Below are 26744 nucleotides of genomic sequence, written 5' to 3'. Positions count from 1 at the left end.
TGAATTCAAAAATTTAATTAGAATCGTTTTAAACTTTTTTTTCTAATCAGAGTCAATAAAAAATATATTAAGGGCCAGTTTTTTAATCAATGATTAAAATTAAATCATTGATCGAAAAATTGGCCCTAAGTTAATTATTATAAACTGTAATCCTCACTTTTACGAGTGAAGATATTGAAAAAAATAAAAAACTAATTTTTTTATGAAAATAAATTTAGCAGATATTTAAAAATTTTTAGAATTTTTTTTAATAGAAGTAAATATCATAAAATATGTATGTAATGTTGAGAAAGTTATTATTTAGTCGTGTGTAAGGCAATTTATGGATATTATTTATTTACATTCAAAAAGTTTTGATTGTTTTCTTGAAACTTGGGTTATTAATAAAGTTTTATTGTACAAATGCATATTAAAGTAATTATTAAAAAATTATATTTATACTTTAGAAGTCTATATGAGAACTTGGAGGTATGTTTTCTGCTAACTTGCTGTTGAAAACTTTAAATGTTTACAAAAAAGTCGAAAATTAATGAATTTACGATGAATTGTATCAAACAAAAAAAAAAGTATTATTTGCATAGAGCAATAATGAAACTCAAATATAAACTTGGATGATTGTAATCAATATTAATTGAGGCATACATTTATAAATATTAACATCGTTTTTGACATGCGGTTTCGCGGTTGAAAAATTTAAAATAACGCTTTTATTTAATTGAATTTCAAATTATGCTAAATGAATAAAAAAAAAATTTTTTACAATTAATAAATAAATTTTCTAGTTTAAATTTCAATAATTATGCGCTCCAATAAAAAAAGCTGGCAAACTCTGTAATAAGTAATTTTCCAGACTGTTTAAATCAATACTTAAAATCTTTTAATTTTTAAAATAAATTTCTTACAGAATTTATGAAAATTTTATTTAAAAACTGTAATTTTTTCAATTTTTTTTTCTCGGAGTACTTAATTAATAAAATTTCCCCTGTAAATTATGATTTAACTGTTCTTTTTTCCGTAAAGTCTTTTTGCAAATAACTATTTGAAGTAAAATATACTTTGAGCACTTACATTAATAAGAAAAATATTATTTTTTTTGCATAATTAAACTCTAAACTTAAAAACAAAGAGCTTCTCGTAATAAAAAGCTTATTCTTATTACTTATTATCAATATTTATTTGTTCAACTTCACAATAAGTTGGAGAATACTGTATATTAGGTAACAAACGGTTATGCCACGTGATTAAAATTTTTTTTTTTTTCAGTTTACGTAATAACATAAATTTTGTCGTAAGATCGAATAGAAATTGTGGATCTGACAGTATTATCAATTATAATTAATAACAGGCGAATTGATGGCCAATCCATTTACAATAATTAAATACTGTCAAGCACAAACGATCGACTAAACAATTATATCACTCAGCCAGTAATTATTTTTAGTCAATGCTCATTAATGAGCGAAAAATTTTCTGATCGTTATCGATAAAGTTCTTCTTCAAAAAAATTATTAAATGTCAGATTGACGTGATATATATTGTGAATAAAATTTATGATTGACATCTACAACTTAAAACATTAAAACATTACATTAAATTCTTGAAATTCTAAAAGTGAATCGATCTCTTTATTATATATGCTCCGTGATACCCGTTTTATTATAAATTCATTTACTACCCTAAGGCTTATTACGTAATTCTAGCGAACTCGATTGTGTTGTTGAAACTCGAGAAATCCATTATACTTCTTGGGAATTGCTTCAAACAAAAGGCTGAAATTCAAACCTTAAATTCATATACGTACACTAAATTTATTAAGATTTTTTTTTCTGAAATAGTAAGCCATTAAATTTTTCTCTTCGTTTATTTTTTTATTGATAAATTAATGAAGAAATTTTGAATACTCAAAATTGATCCAATTGGAAGTATATATGTTAACTTAAAATTGTGACATGCCTACTCAAACTTTTCTAACTCACCAACTTCTTGTAGCTTCTTCGTAATTACTTGTAATTCCTTCAGTTTTAATTAACTCTATGAATGACATCTGTAATTAAATTGTATTTTCATTTCCATATTTCAAAATAATGTAACAGATAATAATGGTAATTAACACAGCAGAGTTATAATTGAAGACAAAAAAGTTGATAAAGTTTAAAAAAAATTAAAACCACTGCTTTCAAAAATTTTTTTTATCAAATAAAGTTTTTAATTCTTTTCCTTATATCTCACCTCTAATAAAATTTTTAATCTATTTTGAAACGCGAACAAATGATCTTTCAAAACTTTTAAATCCATGTTTTCATCTCCGCAAGTCGAAGTAATATTGATGAGGTCTCTTGATCTACTTCTAGGTAATGCTTTAAATTTAAACTGTCACCCGTTTATACTCTCCCAAATGCTTCTATTCACCCGCCTCTTAATTTATATTAGAAAAAAAAATTCAACCCCTTCTATTATACAATTCCGTTATGTATTTTATGTGTTACGTGATGAAATTATAACAGATCAACGACCCCGGACAACTATTCGATAACTGATTACGATTACCGAATTAATATTTAATATCTCAAAGTAAATCATTAACTCTATAATTAATCAACACCGAGTCGTGAGATATCCTTTACCTAACCCAGCGAAAAGTGGCTTTTTTATTTTTGATGTATAGATAAAGTTTATTTATATTACAAAACAATTAAAAATTAATTTTAATTTTTTTTCAGCTGAAGATATCGACTTGTTGGCTTTTGAAAAAATTTTTTTTCATTTAAAATTAAAATACAGTTGCAAAGTAATCGGCAAAAAAAATTTTTGCCTCAAAATATTTCCTCACAATACGAAAAATGATATTTTAATTTCCTTTTTTTTTATAAATTTTTCAAAGAAGACGAAATTAGTAAAAGGAAATTGTTTTTAGATGAAGAATTTTATTCTCTTTAAAAATTCTTCTACACTGATAGAAAAATTTATTAACTATTAATAAATTCATTAATTTGGAAACAATTTATATTTATTTATAAAATGTGAATAATTTTTTTTTTGAGAAAAAAAAATAAAAAATAAAGTCTATTACATATTAAGTACTGTTTGATCTTGAAGTGTTGAGAGTAAAGCACAATCTCAACCCCTTCGCGGTATAAGGCGTGCAAAATTATTTATCACTCCATTAATTTCTCACAATCTATCAATAGATTTTTTTACAAATAAAAAATTATAATTATATTTATTCCCACTTGTCAATTAGAATTCTAAGTTGCTGTTATAAAAAACTGCTCTTTTTCCGCGCTATAATATTACTACACGTGCAATGAATTGAAGAAAGAAATAAGAAATTTCTATGAATCAGCGAGCAGGAAGAAGAATTTCATAATAAAAATGTATGTCATATATTTATATTAAACAAATGTAATTCGCCACGTGGGGATGAAAAGAAAAAGACGAACGAGTGTTTGGTAAGCGCAAGTAAGAGATGCGACTGCGGGTAGACAACTCGTTCGAGGTTTGGGGTATGGAAAGAAGGGATTGGAAGAAATTCGCTTGAAATGTGCAGGGGTGAACTGCAGTTGCCGCGTGCGCTCCAACGCGTTGACAGCCTCTTTTACCAGAGTACTCCCTTATGATTTAAACCCCTCATTAGCTGTTACATTTCACGTGGATTTATATTTTATTTATCGTAACTAAAAATGTATTATTATGAAATTCTGTTCTTAAATTATCACTAATTAATTATTATAATTAAAAAAAAAAGTTTAATTTAAATTAAAAAGTTTTTGCTGCATTTTAAGGCACTGTTTATTTTGTGAGCCGACGTTAGGATTATTAATTACAAATTAATGATAGAGAGTTGAGTATTAAAGTTAGACATTGTTGTAAAGAAAGAGACATTTTTTTACACAGCGAAGAAATTAGGATGATTAAAAATTAAAAAAGAGTAATTAGCATGAACAAAGGGGCTTGTTTAATCCGTATTTTTCTTACTGTTTCAATAGTCTCATTGTAATAGTGTCTTCGTGCATAAGCTGTGTTACAGTCATAAATATAATGAAAATAATATTCTGTTTAATTTTTACAGGAAAGTCTGAGCGCGGTTAGTTTATTTTTTTTTGAATAAGTTGGAATGTGATAATAATTATAATAAGTGAAAATTAATAAATAGAAAATTTATTGACTGTTATTACGAAAATTGGACAATTTTTTTTATCGGTTAATTTTATTTTAAACTTCAAGCTGTAATGGTTAATTAATTTTTATTGATATGACATCGCTAATTGTAAAAAAAGTAAAGAATTGTTTTAACCAGAGAAAAAGTCATAATAAAAATACAAAAATCGATATTAATAACGGACATTGATTTTGTTACGGGACATCAAAGCCACAAAAAAGATTGAAAAGGGAAATCAAAATCCCGCGCTCGTTGATGGGCAAAAAAGTATCTAGTTCTATTGAATAAAATTTGTTAGACTTCTGATTGGAGGAGCAGGATGGGAAAATGAATTAATAAGTTCGTAAGTATGCTTTGTGTAGTTTAAAAAAAAAAATGTGTCAGCCGAAGGCTATATTCAATTTTACTCATTTTTAATTTTTTTTTTTTTTTTGAGATAATTTTTTTTTCTTGAGATAATTATATTATTTGAAACAAAGAAATTTGGTGGTCATTATTTTTAAAATTGTATTTGAATTTTGACATCGATCTTTTTGTCATAAAAAATTTGAGAATTTCACAATTTTAATTGATATATTTTTTAAATGTCTTAATTTTGCTTATTTTAATTTATTAATTAATTTTATAAAAAATTTTTTATATAAAAAATTATGAAAAATTACTCTGATAAAAATAAAAAATATTGTCAAGAAAAATTTTTTGACTTACAAATTTTTTAAGCCAAATTTCCAAACTTGTAAACTTTTTGATAAAAAAACATAAACATTTATTTTATTATCAATTTTATTTTCCATAAAAATACATTTAAAAATAATTGCTTTTAACCATTTTAAATTACTACAGTTCTGTATAAAAAATTTCGAATATTACACCTCATTAAATATGACCAGCGTCGTGAACCTCAATATGATGAGCGTTAGAATTTTTCTCGTTAATTTTTTATTCAACGTGAAACAATACCAGAAAAATAATTCCAACTGTAAAAACTTCTTCCACATGAGAGTTTCTTTTTGTTCATTTCATCGAGCTTCAATTTGGCTGTTATCGGAAAACCAAAGGCGCCAGTGTTTAAAACCAGACCGGTAGAAATATCTGTGAAAACTAAAAAAAAAGTTTATCAAACATAAAAAAGCTCATTTTATACAGACTTTAATTTATCATTATAACAATTACTTTTTTTTGTCTGGGTAAATTTCAATTTAAAAATATTATCTAGCGTGATAATTACTTTGACGTACTTCCATTCGAATTAATATTTGTGTTACATTTAAGTGCTTCTCACGCTATTAATAAATTAAAAATAATAATAATTAATCAAATATCTCTCTATTTCTACTTTATGAACTGACTTCATTCTAAAATTTATTATTTAAAATTTATAATCATAATTATTATTCATATGTGGATTGAAAAGGCATTTGTGATGATAATAAGCTTTAAAAATCACCTTGAACTACTTATTTAATTTCTATAAGTATATTTATAAATACGTGCACATAAAAACTTGTTTATTTATAATATCTCATTCAATGTGAAGTCATTTAAAGCTATTTTGTTTTTTCACGACATCCTTCTTGAAAACATCAAGCAATACTCGAGTATGAATTGTTATACAAAAAAAAAAAAAAGCTCCGAATTATTTTACACTTGCGGTTAAATTCTATTAAAGTATTAATAAAATAATTTAAATAAAAACAAAATAATATTTACAAACGTAAGTCTTGCTTGAAATTGTCAATTGATTTTAGTCGGGTCCATTCTGAGGGAATTAGCAATGTTTACCTTTGCGGTTATAATGCTCTTCATCGCAGAATATTAATCTAATAGTATCCTTCACCTGTTACCTTCAACCCCTGAGGTTTAAATATCCGTACTAGTTATGATCCTTTTAGTTAGTCAATATGTTGAATCCATCCGATCAGGCGCGGCTTCGATGTGGCATTAAGTATTTAGCGACCGACCTGATTTTATGTACACAGACCAATTTTCATGCCGCTTTCACCCATAATTATCTTCAATGACCATGTAAATATTTGACTTTTGACATTTATGGTTAATTAGCTACTTTGAAAAATTTACATCGATTTACAAACATCATATTTACATTTCTTAGTTTATCTGATTATGAAAATAATAGAAAACGAATAAATATCAAATTAGTGAATCAAAATAATGGATGAATTGTTCCATTTACTTGAATGAAATTACAACTAATACGATAAAAAAAAAAAAAAAATAAAATAAATACGCAGGCATAAAAAAAAGTAGCATACTTTTTCTTTGTCCGCAAATTTATTTTTTCCGGTTAATTAGTATAATTATTTTTATAATTGCTTAGTCAAAAATTATAATAATGTTTTTAAAACTTATAAAAATATTTGTTTAATTGTAGCTTAATAATTAAAATTATTAATCATTTTAATTTTGTTTCTATTAAATTAAACATCGAATATTTCTAAAGATTTTGGTTAAGTAATCTCCTTTTTTGAAATTAATGTTAATTTATTTTTTTTAAAAGAACTTTTTACGTTAAAAACTCCGATAATTAATTAGGTGGTCACTTTTTTTTTTTTTTTTTTAAATTAAAATTGATTGTAATTGAATAAAATTTTTCTTCACATAATTTATTAGCAGCTGCATCGATTTATAAGCTTAATTCATGCATGGCATAATCATTAATCCAAGACTGGTGTAGCGTAATGTCTATCCAGCAGCAGATAATATCAATCACGGTGTTAATTTAATCTTGGAAATTAGATGCAATCAATATCATGAAGACATTGATTAAATAAAATTCTTTTTTCTATTATTAGTACTTAAATTTTTTAATACAAAATCTTTTATTTATTTCTTCCACTTACTTTTTTATCAAAATAATAACAATAATCCTAAGAATAACAACAATACTTGATATATTCATTGTTTGCTTCCATTTTATTTCTCTTAAGCGAGAAAAAACTTGCCACTATTTATTTTAACGCTTAGTGTTTGTTTACTTAATTAAATTTCAAAATTTATCCGATTTTAGCCGTTAAATAAAATTATTTCATTGGAAATAAAAATATCAGAGTTTTATTTTGTGCAAGTTGGATTTTTTCATGCAGTATTTTTTTTACTGTTTCATTTCCACTACATTCTACTTTATCAAATTACCTGAAGATATATCTTATATTGCATGACAATAAAGTCCTCTTAGAGTTGATTAAAATTTATGAGAACACTTTTGTAGATAATTGTCGAGTAGTTGATGAAACAAAAAATCATTTGTTGCTCTTTTTAATGAATAAGATTCGCGTTGGATAAGTTCAATAATTTTGAATAATAAGCTTTTGAATTTTTTAAGACAATTTATAAAATTGGTTTTTTATATTTGTGAATTTATCTAACGAAAAATTATTTGTAGAAATAAATAAATATAATAAAATTTAATTTATTTGAATTCTTTATAATTGAAATTAATTAAAGGTTCAAATTTTTTCGATATTTTTTTTTTCATTCGCTCTGCAGCATTCAGACTTCAACAAAGACAAAAAATAATTAAACGAAAGAAGAGCATTAAACTCTATAACAAAATCGTTTTAAAATAAATTTATTCGTTTTATTTGTCTCTTCGTTCTGTCTCTTCTAAGCTGAATAAATAATAAGTCCACAGACTCTAAAAAAAAAAATTATTTTTATACGCTTTAATATTTCACCGCGAAAGAATAAATTTCATTTAATAAATTCATTAAATTAAAACATTTTTTAAGTCGAAGTTGAAGAAAACTTTCGTTGAAAAAAAGAGGAGCTTTTTTTTTTCAATGAATGTAATTTATCATGTCACATTTGAGCTTTCATTTAAAATGAAATATTAAATGTAAAGAAGAATACAATCATTTTACTAACATAAATACATTAATAGTTAACTAAGTTATTTAATTATACCGGTAAAATGTTAAAATGATGAGGAAGTAAATGCGACCTAGAAAAAATGTTGTCCTTGGATCTCATCATCATGACCTTGCTCTCTATCTCTGTATTTTTGCTCTCTTTTTTACCTCTTCCTCTCTATCGATTGTTCTATTTAATATCAAAAGTACAAATCTTTATTTCTAATATAAAGCTGTACATAAATATTTATTCATTGTCAACAACAGTAATCATTTAAAAAAAAAATCAAAAACAATAAATAAACAAATTAAAAAAAAAAAAGTAATAATAATAATAATAATAATAATAATAATTTATGTACATATATATGTAATTCTTGTACTATGTTATCACCTAACAATAAGAACAAGAGAATAGTCAGACATACACTGGTAGATGTAAAGCTGATTACAAGTGCGAGAGTGCATTTGGATAAATGGAAATGTGTGTAATCTTAATTAATGAACCAAAGTTTGTTGGTACATAAGATTATACAATCTTATCTAAATTAAAAATGTGCAATTCATTAATATTTTAATAAATTATAACAATAATTTGAAAGTTTCGTATAATTATACGAAAATTAATACGCTTTAGAACAAATAAAGTGAAGAAGATTAAGATCATAATCCACTAATAATTAAACGTCACTTAATAAAATTTAAATTTATGAATTTAATAGGATTACGCTAATTGATGATCGAGTTTATAAAATATTTCATTGTTAATTGTAAAGTCTTTGAAGTAGTTTGAAGAACCTCAAGAATTCTAATGAACACTCTATTCTATACTAATACTACTTACGGAGCTTATCTCATCGAATACACGCATCCATTCTATATAAAACTTAAGTTCGGAAAAGCTTTTTAACTATTTTATAGATAATCTATAAACTTTTTTCAGCCATTTATTTAATGCTGTTCAAAACAATACTTCCGTACTTTCTCGTAGAAATTTTTATACTTTTGTTATTAATTGAGTATTGTCAAGTTTTTATAAAAGGATCTTTACATTGATTTTTCAGATAATTATTAATTATTGTGTCAATTTTTTTTTAGCAGTTGAAAGCTGTTAAACATTAATCTTCTCGTTCTTCACGCAAAAATCAGTGATATAAATTTTAATATGGTCATACGCGGTATAAATTTATATTACCACCGTCAAAATTTTCAGAATTAATTTGTGCGTATTTAAATTGTGATTAAAAATTAAATCAAGCCTTTATTTCAATGTTACCAAACTACTTTTACTTCCTCAAAGTAATTAATCACTATCGAATCTTAAATAACCGCGGAGTAATTTAGTATAGCTAAATTTGCTATTCGCTTTACGGATTTCAGTAAATCTGTCAGTAATTTATAAAATGAATTGAAATTAAATTTCCATCAATTAATAATAGAATTTTGTACAGTTCATTCCTTCTATAAGCGATCATAGAGATTGAACATACAAACCGTTGATTTTATATAAAATTGCAAGGATAAAAAAAATATATATTTATTCATTTTCTTCAACACCGTATAATTCAAAAATTGTTTAATATTTATTTATCGATTTTTACTTTCTATATCGTTTGGCGTGCACATATGTTCTCGATATATAAGTAGTGAATTGGTTAAAAGTAATATGATGTCTGAGAAAATTTACTAGACCTTGTCGGAAAAGCCGGACGACAGTCGACCGTGAAATAATCGGATTTGTAAGTCACTGCACAAAGAATGTGTATAAAAAAAATAATATTTATAAGAGGAAGTACAAACATATTTTTAAAAATGAAAATTAAATATTACCGCAAATATGGTTATATGATAACTGAAAAATAATTAAACAAACTTTTTTATTTTGACACAATCCTGTGCCACAATTGAAAAAAAAAAAAAATTCCTTGCGCGTTCAAAATAATCATTAAAATACGTCAGTATTTTTACAATCTGTTATCTATTTTTTTGCTGACTTGGCTTTTTTTTATTATGCTTGTTATCTCCAAAAATGCTACTCACAGTTTTCTGCATGAGCGGAAATCAAGTGTACAAGTGTACAACACAACATTTTTTTTTAGTTTTAAAAAAATACTGCTTGACAGTAATTTTAATAAATGCAAAAAGAATAAATTACTACTCAATATATAATTTTAATTACCTTTTAATCCAGTAAAAATTAATTTACAATTTTACATCGATAGAGAAGCAGTACAACTTGTTTTTTTTACGTCAAAACATTTTCGTTTTTCTTCAACATTTTTAGTAGCTTTAATCTTGTTTCTAATTTCTTTAGTGTTTCAGCGGTACTATTTATCGGATTGAAAAGTCTTTAAATATTGACCTTAATTTCTAGGATCAATTTACACTCATAAATTGAAGTTATTTCGTTTTGACATATATATTGAGTATAGCTTCCGTCACTTACTTCCAATTTTCCTGAAAGCATGTTCAATGTCTAGTTGAAAAACGTTCGATCAATAATTTAATCTACTCTCACGTGCATTCATATGAAAGACTTGATCTGCATCAGGATGTTCTTTTTTTTGTCTATTGCTTCAATACATATTTGATATTTCGTATTATGTAATGTATTGATAAGCATAACTATTCATTTACTTTTTTATTCATCAGCATATTTTATGTTTTTAGTATTACTCCTGACGTTTTCTGATTTATTTTTTACGGGAGGAATTCAATTCAATTGACCAGCTGCAGTTTATCGTAAGTATATTACCTACAATATTGACATTTTCTGTAAAATTACCATAAAAATTTTTAAAAGAGTACATTTGACTGGGCAAAATAAAATTTACTGTAAAAAAAATTTTTGCAGTTATTTATTAGTTTTTTTTTTTTTCATGATATTAGCAAATTTATTTTTTAAGATATTTTTTTGGATTGTTAATGGATTTTTAAAAAATTTAGCCCAAAAAATTTCACTCATATTTTTTTCTAAAGAAATAATTTATAAATTATTTTAGACTAAACTTGCCAAAATGCAAAGAAGAAATCATGAAAAAAAGGAAAAAAAATCAAAGTTTCTTCTCATCAAATTTAGATCAATTTTCGTAGAAAAATTGTCAGAAAATTCGATAAATTATTATGTTAAAAGTGTATGTTACAAGTACAATGACTAAAGCGTCAACTTTTTTCTCGTACAACATAAAAACAAAGAAAAAAAAATGATTAATAATATTTACTTCAAAATTTTCTACAACTTTTGATGAACGAAGTTAATTACCTGGAAAATCATCGCGTTAATGGATGAAATTTTACTAGAGCAGAAAGTTCTACCAAAAAAGGCGAAAATAATAATAATAATTATAAAACTAAGCGAAAATAAATGTCGAGAAAAACATGAACGAATAAAAAAAAATATTTATGAAGTATAAGTTGACGATTAAATACTTACCTACGTGTGAAAAATGAAGAGCTTTGAAAAGAAATGTAATAATTATGAATAAATTAAACATATAGACAAAAAAAGGATGTCGGATTTTTCAGATATTAATAACAATACAGAAGAATTTTGCAGGCTCCAATACAACAATTTCAGTACTCCGGATGGAGGTAAATTTAATAAATATCTGTCAAACTGGTATGCAGAACCATTCATAGAAATTTGCATTTTTTTATTTATTAAATTTGAATTTCATTGAAATATATTTTTATCTAATACAATAATAGCAATCATAACAATAAAGGAATTAATATTCTATTTTTTTCTAAAATTAGAAATTTGGTGCAATTGGGTTTGGGATTCAATTCTCTGCTGGCCTCCAATAAAGGCCTCTTCTACTGTAACACAAAGATGCCCACTAGCCAATGGAATTGACACAACCAGTAAGTAATCCTAGATTTTTTAAAAATAAATCTTGCTCCAGTTGGACATATATGGCTGAAAATAATAATAGACGTCAATCAATACTTTAATTAATACCCCGTCTAAATTCGGTCGTTAAAATTTTTTACTCAATTTACTTCGCATCAGTTGAATGACTTGAATGTTTTTTGCATACCCATGTACTATTTTTGCTCTCGGTCCATTCGAACTTATTCTATTACCGAAAGAATGTTTTATTATAATCAGATGAGAAAGTAGTACAAAGTGTTTTAAAGTTCTCTTGAAAATACCCATTCTATTATTTAAATTTGCATCTGCGAAACTTATATTTACATAACTAAAAACTTTTCTTATTTTTCTTAAAGTGTACGGCTAAATACGAAGCTATAATTTTAAGTATTTCAAATATTTAAGTCTAAGAGTTTTTCTATGAATCAAGCTATTTAAAATTTTTTATTTATATTCATTATTCATGAGAATCGTTCAAGTGTATTGAAGTCTAAATATATCAAGTGTTAAATCGTAGACTACCTTAGAATTTATATGATATTAGAAATTTTATTCAAAAGGTTACTACTTCTAAGAGATTGATATTGTATGTTATCAATAACGGTTGTCAATGAAAGTGGGTGGTTTTGTATTTATAATAAGTCGATTAGTATTATTATTATATTTTATAATTTATAATAAAAAGTTTTTTTTTTTTTAATTATGTTTTTATGGATGAAAAAAAATTTTTACAGTTCAAATCTCAGATTTGCGATGAAATTTTTAAAGATATAGTCTCGGGGATAATTTTTCGGGCATATTTTTGTCGGAGAATCAAAACGCCTGACACCAAAAAATTTTGAGTCAAGAAAAAAAATTTTTAAAAACAAAAAAAAATATGCAAAATTATTTTTTTATAAAAAATTTACTTGCCATTATTAAAGTCCTTAACTAATTAATAAAAATACGAAAAAATAGTTTTTTAATAAGTTTTTTGGTTTTTTAATAAAATCTGAAAATAAATTCGTTTATTTTTAGATCTAAATTTTCGACCATGAATAATTAAACACGCTCTGAAAGCTTCATAGTTAATTAATTATTGAGCCGCGTTAAACGATCTGACTGACTTTCTGAAAGTTTAATAATTGCAAAATGTTGATATAAACTCAGTAATTTCAATTTGATTAAAACTTATGGTAGGTTCTTACTGACCGTTCCAATAATATCCTCCGGCTAGTAGTATTAGAAATAAAAATGAATAATAATTATCTACTATTTTATAAACACTTCATTGATAAATTTAAGTTCATTAACAGCGATTTTCATCGATTGGTTGACTTTTATTTGATTGATCAATAAATAAATTAATCTGCATAACAAAATTAAAGAGTGGGCGTCGGAAAACTTTTTTTTTAATAAATATATTATTGTAAAACGAGAGATTATAAATTAATTAATCTTTACTGCAATAATTGTTGTTATTTTTAAATTTTAGTGACAAAAAAAATTTTTTTTTTTATTCTCGTGTTTTAGTAAGATGAAAATATTTTTTTATTTTAATATATAATAATATCTCTTGTTATTGATGACAGTTTAAAACTTTGACATAAAAGGCAAAACAACAGCTGTCAAAAATAGTCGAGACACGATCAATTTAGTTTCATATATTACATTGAATGCATGTTATTCAATCAATATCAAGAAGTTGTCAATAAAAAATTTCTCATAAGACAGAGCTATTTTATATGAAGCGTATTTTATTTTTTTCTGTGCATAGATTGATACCGGCAATTAATCGCTACATCACACGAACATTTTGATCGGAAAAAAAAATTTTTATCGGTAGAATATAAATTGCAGCTTATAGATTTTTGAACAAAAAAAATAATAGCCTTGTAAAAATTGTTGTCTCAGAATGAAAAATTCGTCAAATGGACTTTTCGAGTTTTAAAAAGCAGTGACAAATATAAAACTCCAATGTAGTCAAGTTTATCACAAAGTAATGTCATGCCCGTGGTAGATAAATAGAAAAAATAGTAGGACATGCATTTCTGGCAGAACTCCAAGATATTTAAATCTTTATAAACCTGAAAACTCTGATGGTTCACTGCGAACAATATTTTCTACTTTCATTTCAAAGCATGTCGAAGATTTTTTCGATGCGAATTTACATTTCTTGGAAGTCATTTCTCGATGCAAAAATTCTTCGTATTGAAATTTTTCAATTTACAATGTTCAAAAATATGCTTTGGATGAATTTAACAAACACTGTAATGCATAGTTTATGTATTCATGATAATAATAATACTTAAAAAATGTTTTTCAGTCAATTGGCTATCCAGTTTAATGCAGTAATTTTTTCTTCAATTTTTACTTAAAATTTTTGGCCTGTATTTCCTTCTAGGGATAAACAATTTAGCCATAATTCATGTCTAAATTGTAAAATTTCCTTAAACTTTTTAGACATAATATTACTACAATACATCCAAATATATATATATGTACAAGATTTAGATTGTATGCAAGAGCTTCTTTTGTTATCGAAAACTTTTATCAAAACACTGTGGCTTACAGAAGAGTATTTTTTTTAACTTCATTATAAAATATCGATTCTAGTTTTATTTTTTATTTAAATTTTAATGACTTACCAGATAGTCAAATGTGCATGGATTAAATTTATACAAGTGATTCTGCACAAACTAAAAGCTTAAAAGCTGTTAAATCTCTAACATCAATAGATTAACTCTGTAAGCTTTAATTTAATCAGTTAAAGTGGTAACAAAGTAATGATTAATATTGCTCATAAATATTTTTAAAATTCGGAAAAGCGTGTACATAAATATTGCTGGTTTATAAAGTTATACTAAGCATGACCTACTCTATCAGAATTTAGTAATTATAGAAGATCTTTCCTACACAGTAGAGCTCAAATAGACACGTAGTAAATATCAGCGCAGACGCTGCCGTTACTTTTGATGACATTTGACTGAAACGAACCTTTTTCGGCTGACTAAACAAGCTTAGAGAGTTTAAGTTTTAGAAAAGGAATAATGAAAAAAATAAAAATATTGGATTTGAATTTAACTTATGGATATTTATGATTCAAATTTGGTCATTGGTACTTGATCTAAAAATCGCCCGGATTTTTTATAAAAGCTTCTTTATAGAAGAAATACTGAAATCAAATAGCTCCAAAACAAGGTCGTTTTAATCAGTGCCATAAATATGCATGGAAAAAGTCATGACGGTTTATCGTGAAACGAGCAGTAGATTAAATGTTAAACCCTCATCATTGCTTTTTTACTATTGATTATTTTTTCGTGTTTCATTTATTGTTAAAAAAAACAAATACGCTCAGAATGTTTTTTTTTTTCAGCCCATGAATATGTTTTTTTTCGGAGCTCGTGATCGCAAATTTAAGCATTTTAGCACGCAACAAACAGAAATGTACAAATATATTTGGTAAATATAAATGCATAGTAAATAAATAAACACTCTATACTCGGGAAATTTATTTGTGCATACACACGTACGTTTTAAGAGTTTTAATTGAGTTTGCGATCTGGCCCACGGATATTAAAATTTTTTTACGAACCGAAAATTTGAACTTATTTGACGAATCGATAATTAGGTTTTAACAAAAGTTCCGATCTGATGAAAAAACAAAATTTTCGATTACTTTTCAGTTCTTGAGATAAAAAAACTTATTAAGAACCAGGCGTTGCTTTTATATGAAGTGTTTTAGTTTAAAAGTCAAATCTTTTAAAGTTTAATTACAAATAAAAGCACAAAGTTGAATGAATTTAAATTTCCATACCGTAAGTTTGGTAAAATTAATTTAATAAATTAAAAAAAAAATTATATCATTAAAATTTTTTCTACTGCCCGTTAAAAAATAAAAAAACTCAACTTGAATAAATAAATAAGATACTAAATATAATTTTATATTTTTTTTTTTTAGATCTGAATGATTTTATATAGAATTTTAAAAGTAAATTTTTTAAATAAAAATTTTTTGTAAAAAAATATTCAGCTTACAGATAGAAAATTTTTGTTTCACTCGTATACATTTTTAATATCAATTAAATAAATATTTTCCGATAATTTTCGGAAGAGTTTTTTGCATTAATTATATTAAAAATAAAAAAACACCAGTTTGAAAATAATTTTGTCCGTCAAAATTTAAAATGAAAAATATTGCAAAAAAATAAATTAATTTTTTGTAAATAATATTAAATGCAAAAAATATAAAATGTGAATTGCCAGTTATGCTGTGCCTTGGCATTGAAATAAGTAAAGTTAAACAACCAAACAAACAAACGAATCCAGCATTACACAAGCTCCATACATAACTAGCATGACCCACAGACATGCCGACGTCATCAGACAATAAAATGAGTGATGCGAGAGAGGAGAACATTTACCGAAAGTCCTCAACTTTGAAAGCTCTTTAATACCACTCGTGTTTGAGATTGAATCGAACTAGAATGACTCGGTTTTTGATCATCCCCTTGATGTACATAACATTACAAGCATCCGGCAGAGCAGTCAAGGTCACATCAATAGAACATTCCGTATAAATTGAAAAAGAATCCGCAGTCGGAGGAATATTAAGCATTTTCTTCGAACTATAACTGCGCTCTTATCACACAATATATATATATATATATATATATATATATATATATATATATATATATATATATATATATATATATATATATTCAACTTTGTAAACTATTATAAAACTTATCAAAGAAAATTTAATACTCCGGCATACTTTACAATGTTTTATACTTCTATATTTCGTTCTGTTATACATTTCTTTTCATATTTTTTATTTTTATTTTCACTCCGTTCTTTTCTTCAATCTTTTGTCTTTTATGTTGAGCATTTTTTCACGCAATTTGTCCTCAAACAAAATCTAAAACTAGAAAGACGATGATAATATAGTAACATGAAGAACCACGTTGTCATGTGATTTGTGCTCGACAAGTGGCTGCTTTTTGTTTTTGTCATTATTCATACACGTTTTAGTTTTCTTCTTTGTAAGAAAGAAAATCTTTAGTGTCTTGTTGCTTGACTTTATTATTTTTTGAAGTACATGCAGCGCAAATTGGTTAACTTTATGAATTAATTTAATCGAAAAATTCATGTGCTTTAAATTTATCAAATATAGGGGGAGGGTGGGGCCCACCTAAGCCAGTTTTTATTTTTTGTAGCTTTCTACTATCAAGTGGATTTACACTTGTCCAACTTTGACTCAATTCACCGGAATTTTTCGAAAGCTCCAAAAAAAATAATTTTTTTTTTGGGGCAAGATGGCCCACTTCTAAAATATTAGAAAAATAAATTTTTGGTCAATTTTTGAGGTGGGCCGTCTTGCCCCACCCTCCCCTAGAGAGTTGGTTCGAGAAAAAAATTCACTTTTTTGTGTTCATTACAGTAATTGTATAGGTGGATCGACACCAAGCTCAAGGATTTAATACAAAGTAAATTTTAAAAAAAAAAAAAAAAAAATACTTGTCTTGAGTGACACTTGAAATTAATCGTTATCGGTTTAAATGGAGTAAAATAAAAAAAAAAGTACGATAAGGACAAGTAATTGACTTTTTTACGGTAATTTAAATAATAATGCTAACTACGAATTAACTAAATTTATAAACGCAAAGTCGCTGACTCGGCTGAATATATAATACAGAATAAAAATTCATATTTTTTCACTTGATTTATTTCTTGCGAATATATACATTGTAAATTTTTTTTAATTCACTACGATGAAAAGTTTTAAGTCGTTTATGTAGCCATTGACATTCACATTCATGAATCTGCATTACGAGCATTCTCTACTCGACCCATTTTACCTCAAGCAGCTTCTGTTCGATTGCTCGATAGTGCACGATGTTCATTTCCATCCTCCGAAATGTACATGAAGTTCAAATTGTCGATTAATACCAACATGTTTGTTCGATTCCTATTTTTATTGCATTATTTTCGCGGATTATTTATTAAGATAATAATTTAAGGCGTTTAAAAAGAACCGCAAAGAAGAAAATTGTTAATTTTAAGATTAAAATTATAAATGAAGCACTTTACTATTTTTAAATAAGACAATTTATATTTCACTTAAAAATTATATTCTCTTAAATGAAGATAAATGTTCACTTTCTTCTTTTCATCAAAAGTAAGTTCAAGATACATTTCAGAACGAGTTGAAATAAATTTTTTTTTTTTTATGAAATTATTCTTAACTAAAGAGAATTGAATTTTTTCCCATCATGAATTTTACAGTATCTCACGAAGATAAGATACACTTGATCGAAGTTTTAGAATTTCTCTTCACTAAAAAAACAAGTTTCAAGACAAGAAATTGTTGTATCAAAGTAACCGGTTCTGTTCAATCGATTTTCTTGGATCAAGAATATTTTCCTTGAATCTAGTATTTGTTTTTTTCAGTAAAAGAAAAACCCCCAGCGGAATTAATGAACACTTCTAGAATGATATCTTAAAAAATAAAATATTTGAGGATATGTTTAACGTAGATCTCTAATTAAGTGAAATCCTTTTTAATTAAAGTAATTAAATCACTTAAAAAAAATCAGATTTCTATTTTTTATTTCACATAATCTCACAATAATTAATTAAAATAAAGTTATTTTATAAGATTAAAAGTTGTTTTTTATCAGATATAATTTTTTTTCAAAGAATTTTTTATATTAGTTCCAGTTTTTAAGGAATTAACTCTAATTAGTCGTAAACAAGAGAAAAGTCTTGACAATTATTAATGACTCGAATAGTTTTTAAAGATTTTTTTTTTATTTTTTTTTTTTTAGTACTTAATTAAGAAGCTGATGGATGAAGTTTGTTAAAAACAATACAATATTAAAAAAGTTATAAAGTAACAATTATTTCTTCCGAGAAATGCAAGTCAACTAATCGCCGAAAACCGAAAAATCGATTGACCTTGCATCTACCCGACAAACTTTCCGCTGCCTTCTCGGCAACTATTGGACGAGTCGATTCCAAAAGTAGGATTAATCTTAATGTTTTTTGTTAATTTTTCCGATGAAACGGAACTAATATAAATTTTCTTGATAGAATTAATCGTTGGAATACTCAAAAGCAAAAATAACGATTTTAACATCGTAATTATAAGCACACATTTTCGTTCGATTATTACGACACGACAAGGGTGAAGTGGATGACATAAGATGAAAGTAAATTTGACTATCACTCGCATAAATTCTATCACGTTTTATTCTGTCACATATTTTTCATATTAACTGTTATGTATTGGAGTTTTGAATTCAAAGCTGTCTAGAGCTTGTTGAAATGAAACAATTTAAGATCATTAACACTTGTTTAGATTTATCTGTCAACAGAACATCGTTGATCTCAAAACTAATTCATATTTGTGTCAAAATATGAATTTAAATCTTAAATTAATTTTGAATGAGAATTTTTTTTGCGCGGGAAATTTAAAAAATTTAAATTTATTGGATAGTAATTTTGTAAATAATTGACATTGAGATAAATATTGAATAACCAATTAAAAAATAATTTCCACAACTTAAAGCTCACAATTTATCCAATCAGTAATTATTTAACATTACCATGACTTTGTTAAAAAAAAAAATAACAAGTGGGTTGGATACTAATAGGGGTCAAAAAGCCGAACACATCACCCTATTATATTTATTATAAATTAATTATATTTATATTTATAAATCTAAACTTAATAAACTCACAATTTAAAAGTAAACTTCTTCCAATAAAAAATTACAACCTTCGAACATTCAAAAGCATTGAATAGCAAAACTTTTCTTTTGTATTTATTATTACATAACTTTCCAAAGAGCAAAGTGCAACAATTCCTTCAAAAACAAAAAAATATTTCGAATTTTCTGTAGTTTTTGTTTAAACAATCTCTTGTAGTCAAAATAACTTTACAATATTGTCATTGATTCTGGGAAAAATAATTTTATCATAAATAACCAATGGGCTTTATGAAGCTATACCCGCATAAAAATGATGATCAAAGAAAAATATTCTATTGATTAAATTTCTCTACTTTTTATTTATTATTTATGAAGGTAAAAATAAATTAATTACATACAAAGTAATTGCTCTTATTTACTTTTAACTAGAATTTGCAGAAAGACGGTGCAGTGATGACGGAAGATGGTTGGGAAGAAACGGAGAACGTTCATCAAATGGGTGGACAAATTACACTCCATGTTTTACTCCAGAAATGTTACTATTAATTCGTAAACTGTACACCGGTGACGAGCATGCAGCTAAGGTAAAAGCAAATAAATAATTAACATCAACTATGAGTTTAATTAAAATACAAAAAAAATAACTTGGTAAGAATTACTTCGCTAATTTAATCAATAAAAGCAACAATAAATTATATGCGACATATTGCTTACACAACCTAAATACATAAAATCATAGAGCGGCGAATATAATATATTCATACAATAATTTAAACGCTAAAATATTAAAAAAAAGTGACCTATTTTTTATGAACTTCCACCGTTTGTAAAAAAGTATAGAAGTTATTTTGTGTCATTGAAACTTTAATAAAGAACCAATAATTAGATTCATCTCCGGCGGATCCAATGAAATTTTTTACATTGTTCTCTGTTTACTTAATACTGTTCTAATTAACATTGTTAACAAAAAAATTTCCTTATTTGTAATAACAAAGAAATAAAAAAAAAAAAAAAAAAAAAAAAACGCGGTATTATTTTATTATTTGAAATTTATGACTTTATGTGTCACAATTTTTATCCCCTTTTCCATTATATTCTCCAGAGGTTGAAAAATCCCTGCATCGCGTTGAGCTTAACACACCCTTTGAAGTTTTTTTTGTAAAAGCGCATGGACTTTCCTATTCACTTATTTTTTTTCCCTTTTGTTCTTTTTCTTTAGATAAAATTAGATATCGCCGAAAAAACTCGAACTCTTGAATTCGTCGGATTAACTACATCTCTTGCGGCGTTACTTTTATCTCTGGCAATCTTTTGGAGATTTCGGTAAGTCAATACGACTCCGGATCATTATATGTAGTTATATTGTGTATATATCTATGTCTATATACATTATCTACCCATATGTGCATGTACTTCTGAGTTACACAAAAAAATAAGAAGCAATTTCACTTGAAATTCAATATCGCACTATATCTACCTGTGTGCATTGTTCGTAGCAGCAAGCTTCAACGATTTTCACAGACAATTGCCTTTTAATGGTACTTTAAATATATCATTACATTTTCTATAATTGAGGTCGCAGCCTTCAACTATTGAGCTTGCATCTTAGAAATTTAAGATTATACTGAAAATATTGAAAATTTTGTCTTGATTTGCAAGATTGTAGAATGATATTTTGAGAGTAAACTTACTTTCAAAATATAATCATTGGTTCATGTGTTTATCTATTGAAGAAACTTCATTTTGTAATTTAGATTTTAAAAGTTTCTTTCACAGGGGACGTACGTCCTTTTTTTTCTATCGGAAATTTACTTCTTTCCTATTTAAATATTTTATAAGCTTTATTCAAACAAATTTTTATTATCAAGTCTTGAAAATAGACTAATTTACAAATGTTTAAAAATAAATCATAATTATTATTCATATTTATAATAATTTTCATAAAAAAGAATTTTAAATATCAAAAAATACAAATTTTTTTTTTTAAACGAATTATTAGATTTATAAATTGTTAAATATTTGTCAATAATTTAATTAAAAAAAAAAAATTGACATAATTATTAAGCAAAAATATGTTTTATTATTTATAAATATCACTGTAAATTTTTTTATATATAAATTTAATTTAAATTATTTCAAATATTTTTTTTTTTTTAATTTGGAATGAATAAATTGACAACTCTAAAGTTGTTGAAATAGTTTCAGTAGTATATCCGATGACAACACCTCCGTTGTCAATTATATTTGTTCTATTTTTAAATTTTCAGTATCTATTTTTTTTTTTTTTTTTTTTTTTTTTTTTTTTTTTTTTTTTTTTAGGTCGTTGAGAAATACAAGGACGCGTATTCACAAAAATCTTTTTGTAGCCATGGTTATCCAAGTTATCATCAGATTAACATTGTACATCGATCAAGCCTTGATAAAATCTCAAGCTTATGGATTTAGTCAGGGTATAAATAATGTTGTAAGTTAATTTTAAAAACAAGAGCATTTTTTTTAAATTCATTAATTTAAAACTATAATTTCAATTTTATAAATTTAATGAGAAACTTTTAATTCATTAAAGTTCAATGAATAGATATTTATGATAATTTTTCAGCCAATTTTATGCGAAGCGAGTTATGTTCTCCTCGAATACGCAAGAACAGCTATGTTCATGTGGATGTTCATCGAAGGTTTTTTCCTTCATAATATGGTTACAGGTGAATTTCCATCATTAAAATAGAGCATTATACTTTAAAAGATGCGTAATAAAATATTTTGGTCTTTTTTTATTGTAAAAATAATTAAACTCAGATCAATTGTAATTTTTCTTCGCGTTTTCTCTTTCTGTAATATTTAATATTCTTAAATTATCGAGAAATTTTTATTTATTATTTAACTTAAATAAATGTAATTTAATATTTCTTATTTTTAATTTATATATTAATAATAATGCTCCTATCATTTTTATCTTCATTGAATGCCTGCAAACTAAGTGACAGTCTTTCAAGAAACCAGTCATTATCGAATGTATCGATTAGTTGGATGGGGACTTCCAGTAGTGATGACATCAACTTGGGCTGTTGTAACAGCTGTCTATTATCATCCATCAAAGTGAGTGATGATAAACGAAAATCATACGTTTCAGAAACTTATTTGCTACAAAGTTGATGCTAAATAAGGATCATATTTATTCAGAAAAAAAATTCAAAGCCTGAAAATTCCTTTTATAGTTTGATGGGTATTACGTTCATATGAGAATTAATTAAATAGAACGGAAGTAAGCATTTATCTCACTCGAGTAATCAGATCTGGTAAATTTCGCATTTAAATTTAGTTTTTTAATTTTTTATTTAAATCTACAAGATCTTTTTTTTAAACATTATTTTTAAAAATTTTACCGCATTCTTAATTAAGTAAAAATAAATTTATTTAAATTTTAATAAATAAAATTATTTAAATTTATTTAATAAATTTTAATTGATTAAAAAATTTTCGACTCGATTCAAATTAATTTTTTTATCAGTCTATACCGCTAAAATATTAAAAAAAACAAAATTTGCTTTAATTTTTTAGGTGTTGGTGGGGGTACAATCTCACATCATATTTTTGGATATTAGAAGGACCAAGAATGGCAATTATAGTGGTAATCAAAACAATAACTCATGAAAAATAAAAAAAAATCTATTTAAACTGATTAACAAAAAAGTCTCTTTCTCTCCAGCTAAATTTTTTATTTTTAATGAACATTGTTCGAGTATTGGTTGTTAAATTACGTCAAAGTCGAACCAGTGAAACTCAACAAGCACGGTAAGTGACCCTCAAGGCTTAGCGACGTACAACTTCTAAAGCATGTGTGTTCGTAATTAAAAGGAAAATCAAATGAAATTCACATTCTGGGGTTTAATTTAAATTTAAAATCTTTCAGATTATTTTTCTTCATTTATAAATTGAATAACACGATAAATTACATTTAATGAAATTCTACTCAATTTAAATCAACACACAGATTAATTTATTCATTTACATACATGATACCTTGTTATAGTTACGTTAACGTTCCAATTGTTTTGATATAATTAAAATTTGTGGTAATTATTAACAAGTGAGGTCCATCATTTTCATTTTCATTTTTTTTTTTATTTTTGGATTTTTTTTTTTAAATTTATATATTTTTACAAAATTGTAATATTTGACTTTTTTTTTTAATTTTTAATTTTTTTTTGTACTTCAAAAAAAAAATATATCAAAAACACCAAAAAAAAAAATCAAATATAAATTTTATCCAAAAACATGTGAGCCAAAATTTTTTCCAACTTTTAAAAGCTAAAAAGCTATTAAAATCTTTATTTTTCATCATAAATGCGCCGTAAAAATAAGCAGAATAAAAAAAATTAATGCTTGTAAATAATTATCAAATTTATTTATGTAAAATTGATGTAAATTTACAGAAAAGCAGTAAGAGCGGCTGCTGTACTTCTTCCACTATTAGGAATAACAAACTTAATTTCGATGGCTGCAGCCCCACTTGAAACAACAATTTGGTTTGCTATCTGGTCTTACACGACACACTTTCTTACTTCGTTTCAAGGCCTGTTTATAGCAACACTCTACTGTTTTCTCAATGGCGAGGTAAAATTATTGATAAGGCACGTAAGTAATAAGCGATAAGAGAGTTATTACATTAATTTTACAAAACTCGAGTATCGATCTTTGATAATTAACGCTCAATGTTGCTCTCTGTATTCTATTACTTATGCATCGTTAATTTCGCCATCGCATAATGTATGTCAAGGCCAAAGACATTGTTCTAGTATTCCCACATTATTATTATTATTTTGCAATAAAAAAAATTTATTTTAAAATTATTAAAGGTCAGAATTGCATTGAAGAAGACAATGTCCGTATATATGTCTCTAAGAGGAAGTAATCGGTCTAATCGTCGGCTATCAACATTTAGTGGGTGTCATTCCCAACGGATAGCAGCAGGTGAATTTACTTTTTATATAACTACTGTAATTATAAATAAATAGTCTCATAATAGCTTCGTATTTATTTTTTACAAGTTATTTATTGCTAGGAAATTTTTGCTTGATGATAAATTAATTAACAATTTTTGAGTAATAGATGTCGATGAAGGTGAATTAAGATCGAGGGGCTGGATAAGACTATGCTGTCGCGACGGCGACACTCCACCTTCAGATCGACGTGTCGAGTAAGTGAATTTATATGATATGCATACAAAAAACTGTCACGTTAATTAAGCTCGTTAATTAAAATACTAAATTCTAAATGGAGCATTTTAAAAAAGTCCGTAAAATTGTTTAAAAATTAATTTTCATAGCAAATTTCAAAAATCTGCTCTCGAAATTTTTTTTTGGCGCCTTAAAAAAATTTTGGTTTGTGTCACGTTTAAGATATTAAACATACAATAATTTTAAGACGATTTTTTTACACGGGTAATAAAAAAACACATTTTAAGGCGCTTTAAATTCAAATTTCGCGGTCAACCGATTAATAAAAAATATAATTAATATTTTCTTATAATTCTGCTATTTCCTCACCTACTATATGCAATTAAATAAATAGAATAAATAAATAAATAATTAATTTAAAAACAAAAATCCTTAATTTTGATCTAGATCAGAATAATTAGTTTTCACGGAAATTATTCTGTCACACTTATTTTTAATTTTATCGTTTATTTAAAATTTTAATTAATTCTAATAGTCTTCAATGATTTATTATTAAACTCTATAATTACTTTGATACTTAAAAGAAAATTTGAATGAAATTAAAGTATTTTGCTTTTAAAAGGTAAATCTTCGTAGGTTGAGTTTTAAAAATAATAATAATTTATTTAAATAGTTAAAAAGAATCTTTTTTACTAAAAGTAGTTCATCTCGTTAAATTGATATTTTATTCAATAATATCTAAAGTATCGAGGCGTGTAGCTGCTTATGCATTCGAATTGGCTCGACATGAAAGGATTGAATATTTATGAGATAATGCTTACGTGTTAAAGCGCTTTTCCGTAACAGCTATAATCTTTTAAATTAAGAAATACTATATAACTTTTTTTTTTTTTTTTTTTTTAAATATTAAAGGAAATATTATATTACAAAAAAATAGACACTATATTTTATAGATTGCCTTGCTTCATTAAAAATAAACAATTTAATTTTCACTGTTAATATTTAATAAGAAAAAATTATTTATTTATTCAATTGCCTTAAAAAAAAATTTATTATTATTTTCGAAATGGAAAATTTAATTTTTATTAAGAAAGCAATGAAAATTAATCTTAGAGTTACACATTGAAAGGATTTTTGATTGAAATTTATATACGTAAAGAAGATTAAGTGCTACTTTAGTAGATAAAATCAACATTTGATTGAAAATCTTTAATTACTTCTTCGGATTTATCGAGATTGATATTCAATTCTGTGAACTTAACTTAACTAATAAATAAATTTACTAAAATTACAATGAATTACTTTTTAATCTAACTTTGTTTTAAATTAAATTTTAACTTTGGAAAAAAAAATTTTTTTTTTGTTTGATTTATCTAAAAAAAATTTTACCAAAATTTTTTTTCAGGACAACTGTTTGACCTAGGTGGTTTTGGCGACAAAAAATCGTCAAAACAACAACTACTTATTAAACAAATTACCTCATATTCTTGAGCTTCACAATTAAAACAAATAAATAATTTATTTTTAACTCAAATAAAACGCGTAAAACTACATATATAAACGAATTTATAAAACCACCAGCTTTAAAAATAATTAAAGAATTTATAAATTTAATTTTAAAATTTATTTTCTTTTGTACAACTTTTAAAATGTCATTTTCCATATTTATTACAAATATATAAACAGAGCCGAAGATTTGACTATTTAAAAACGAATGTTTTTAATGATAAATATCTTATATAAATATATCATTACAATATAAATTAATGTTGTAATAAAAATATAATATAACAAATAAAGTGTATGTGATAACTTAATTAAAAAAGGTAAATATATAAAATGTCATCGATAAAAAATTGTTAAAAGAAATTTTTTTTTATTGAGAAAGTAATTGTAATAAGCTTTCATTGTGATTCCTTTTAGAGTACGCTTAATAAAATGCATATGTGTAATTTATTTTTTAAACTA

General features: G+C 25.2%; 1 protein-coding gene across 2 annotated transcripts; it reads left to right on the top strand.

Annotated features, from left to right (window-relative positions):
- The first annotated feature begins 3587 nt into the window (after positions 1-3587).
- On the top strand, positions 3588-26675 carry Pdfr (Pigment-dispersing factor receptor). 2 transcript variants are annotated; one of them, XM_074240913.1, is made up of 15 exons: positions 3588-4502; positions 10699-10770; positions 11031-11619; positions 11785-11892; positions 20029-20183; positions 20819-20922; positions 21919-22063; positions 22199-22301; positions 22578-22695; positions 23158-23224; positions 23306-23391; positions 24033-24213; positions 24456-24570; positions 24709-24796; positions 26182-26675. In XM_074240913.1, exons 3-15 carry the CDS (start codon positions 11538-11540, stop codon positions 26192-26194), a joined length of 1365 nt encoding a protein of 454 aa, XP_074097014.1. In that variant the 5' UTR covers positions 3588-4502; positions 10699-10770; positions 11031-11537; the 3' UTR covers positions 26195-26675. The 2 variants fall into 2 exon arrangements, with proteins under 2 accessions (XP_074097014.1, XP_074097013.1); XM_074240912.1 differs by having other exon boundaries at positions 23158-23227.
- The last annotated feature ends 69 nt before the right edge of the window (positions 26676-26744 follow it).

Source organism: Cotesia typhae, unplaced genomic scaffold (genome assembly GCF_013202065.1).
Source record: "Cotesia typhae breed Kobodo isofemale line unplaced genomic scaffold, CoteBio_Ctyphae contig_33, whole genome shotgun sequence".
Taxonomy (NCBI): domain Eukaryota; kingdom Metazoa; phylum Arthropoda; class Insecta; order Hymenoptera; family Braconidae; genus Cotesia; species Cotesia typhae.
This window is presented reverse-complemented; position numbering and strand designations above follow the sequence as displayed.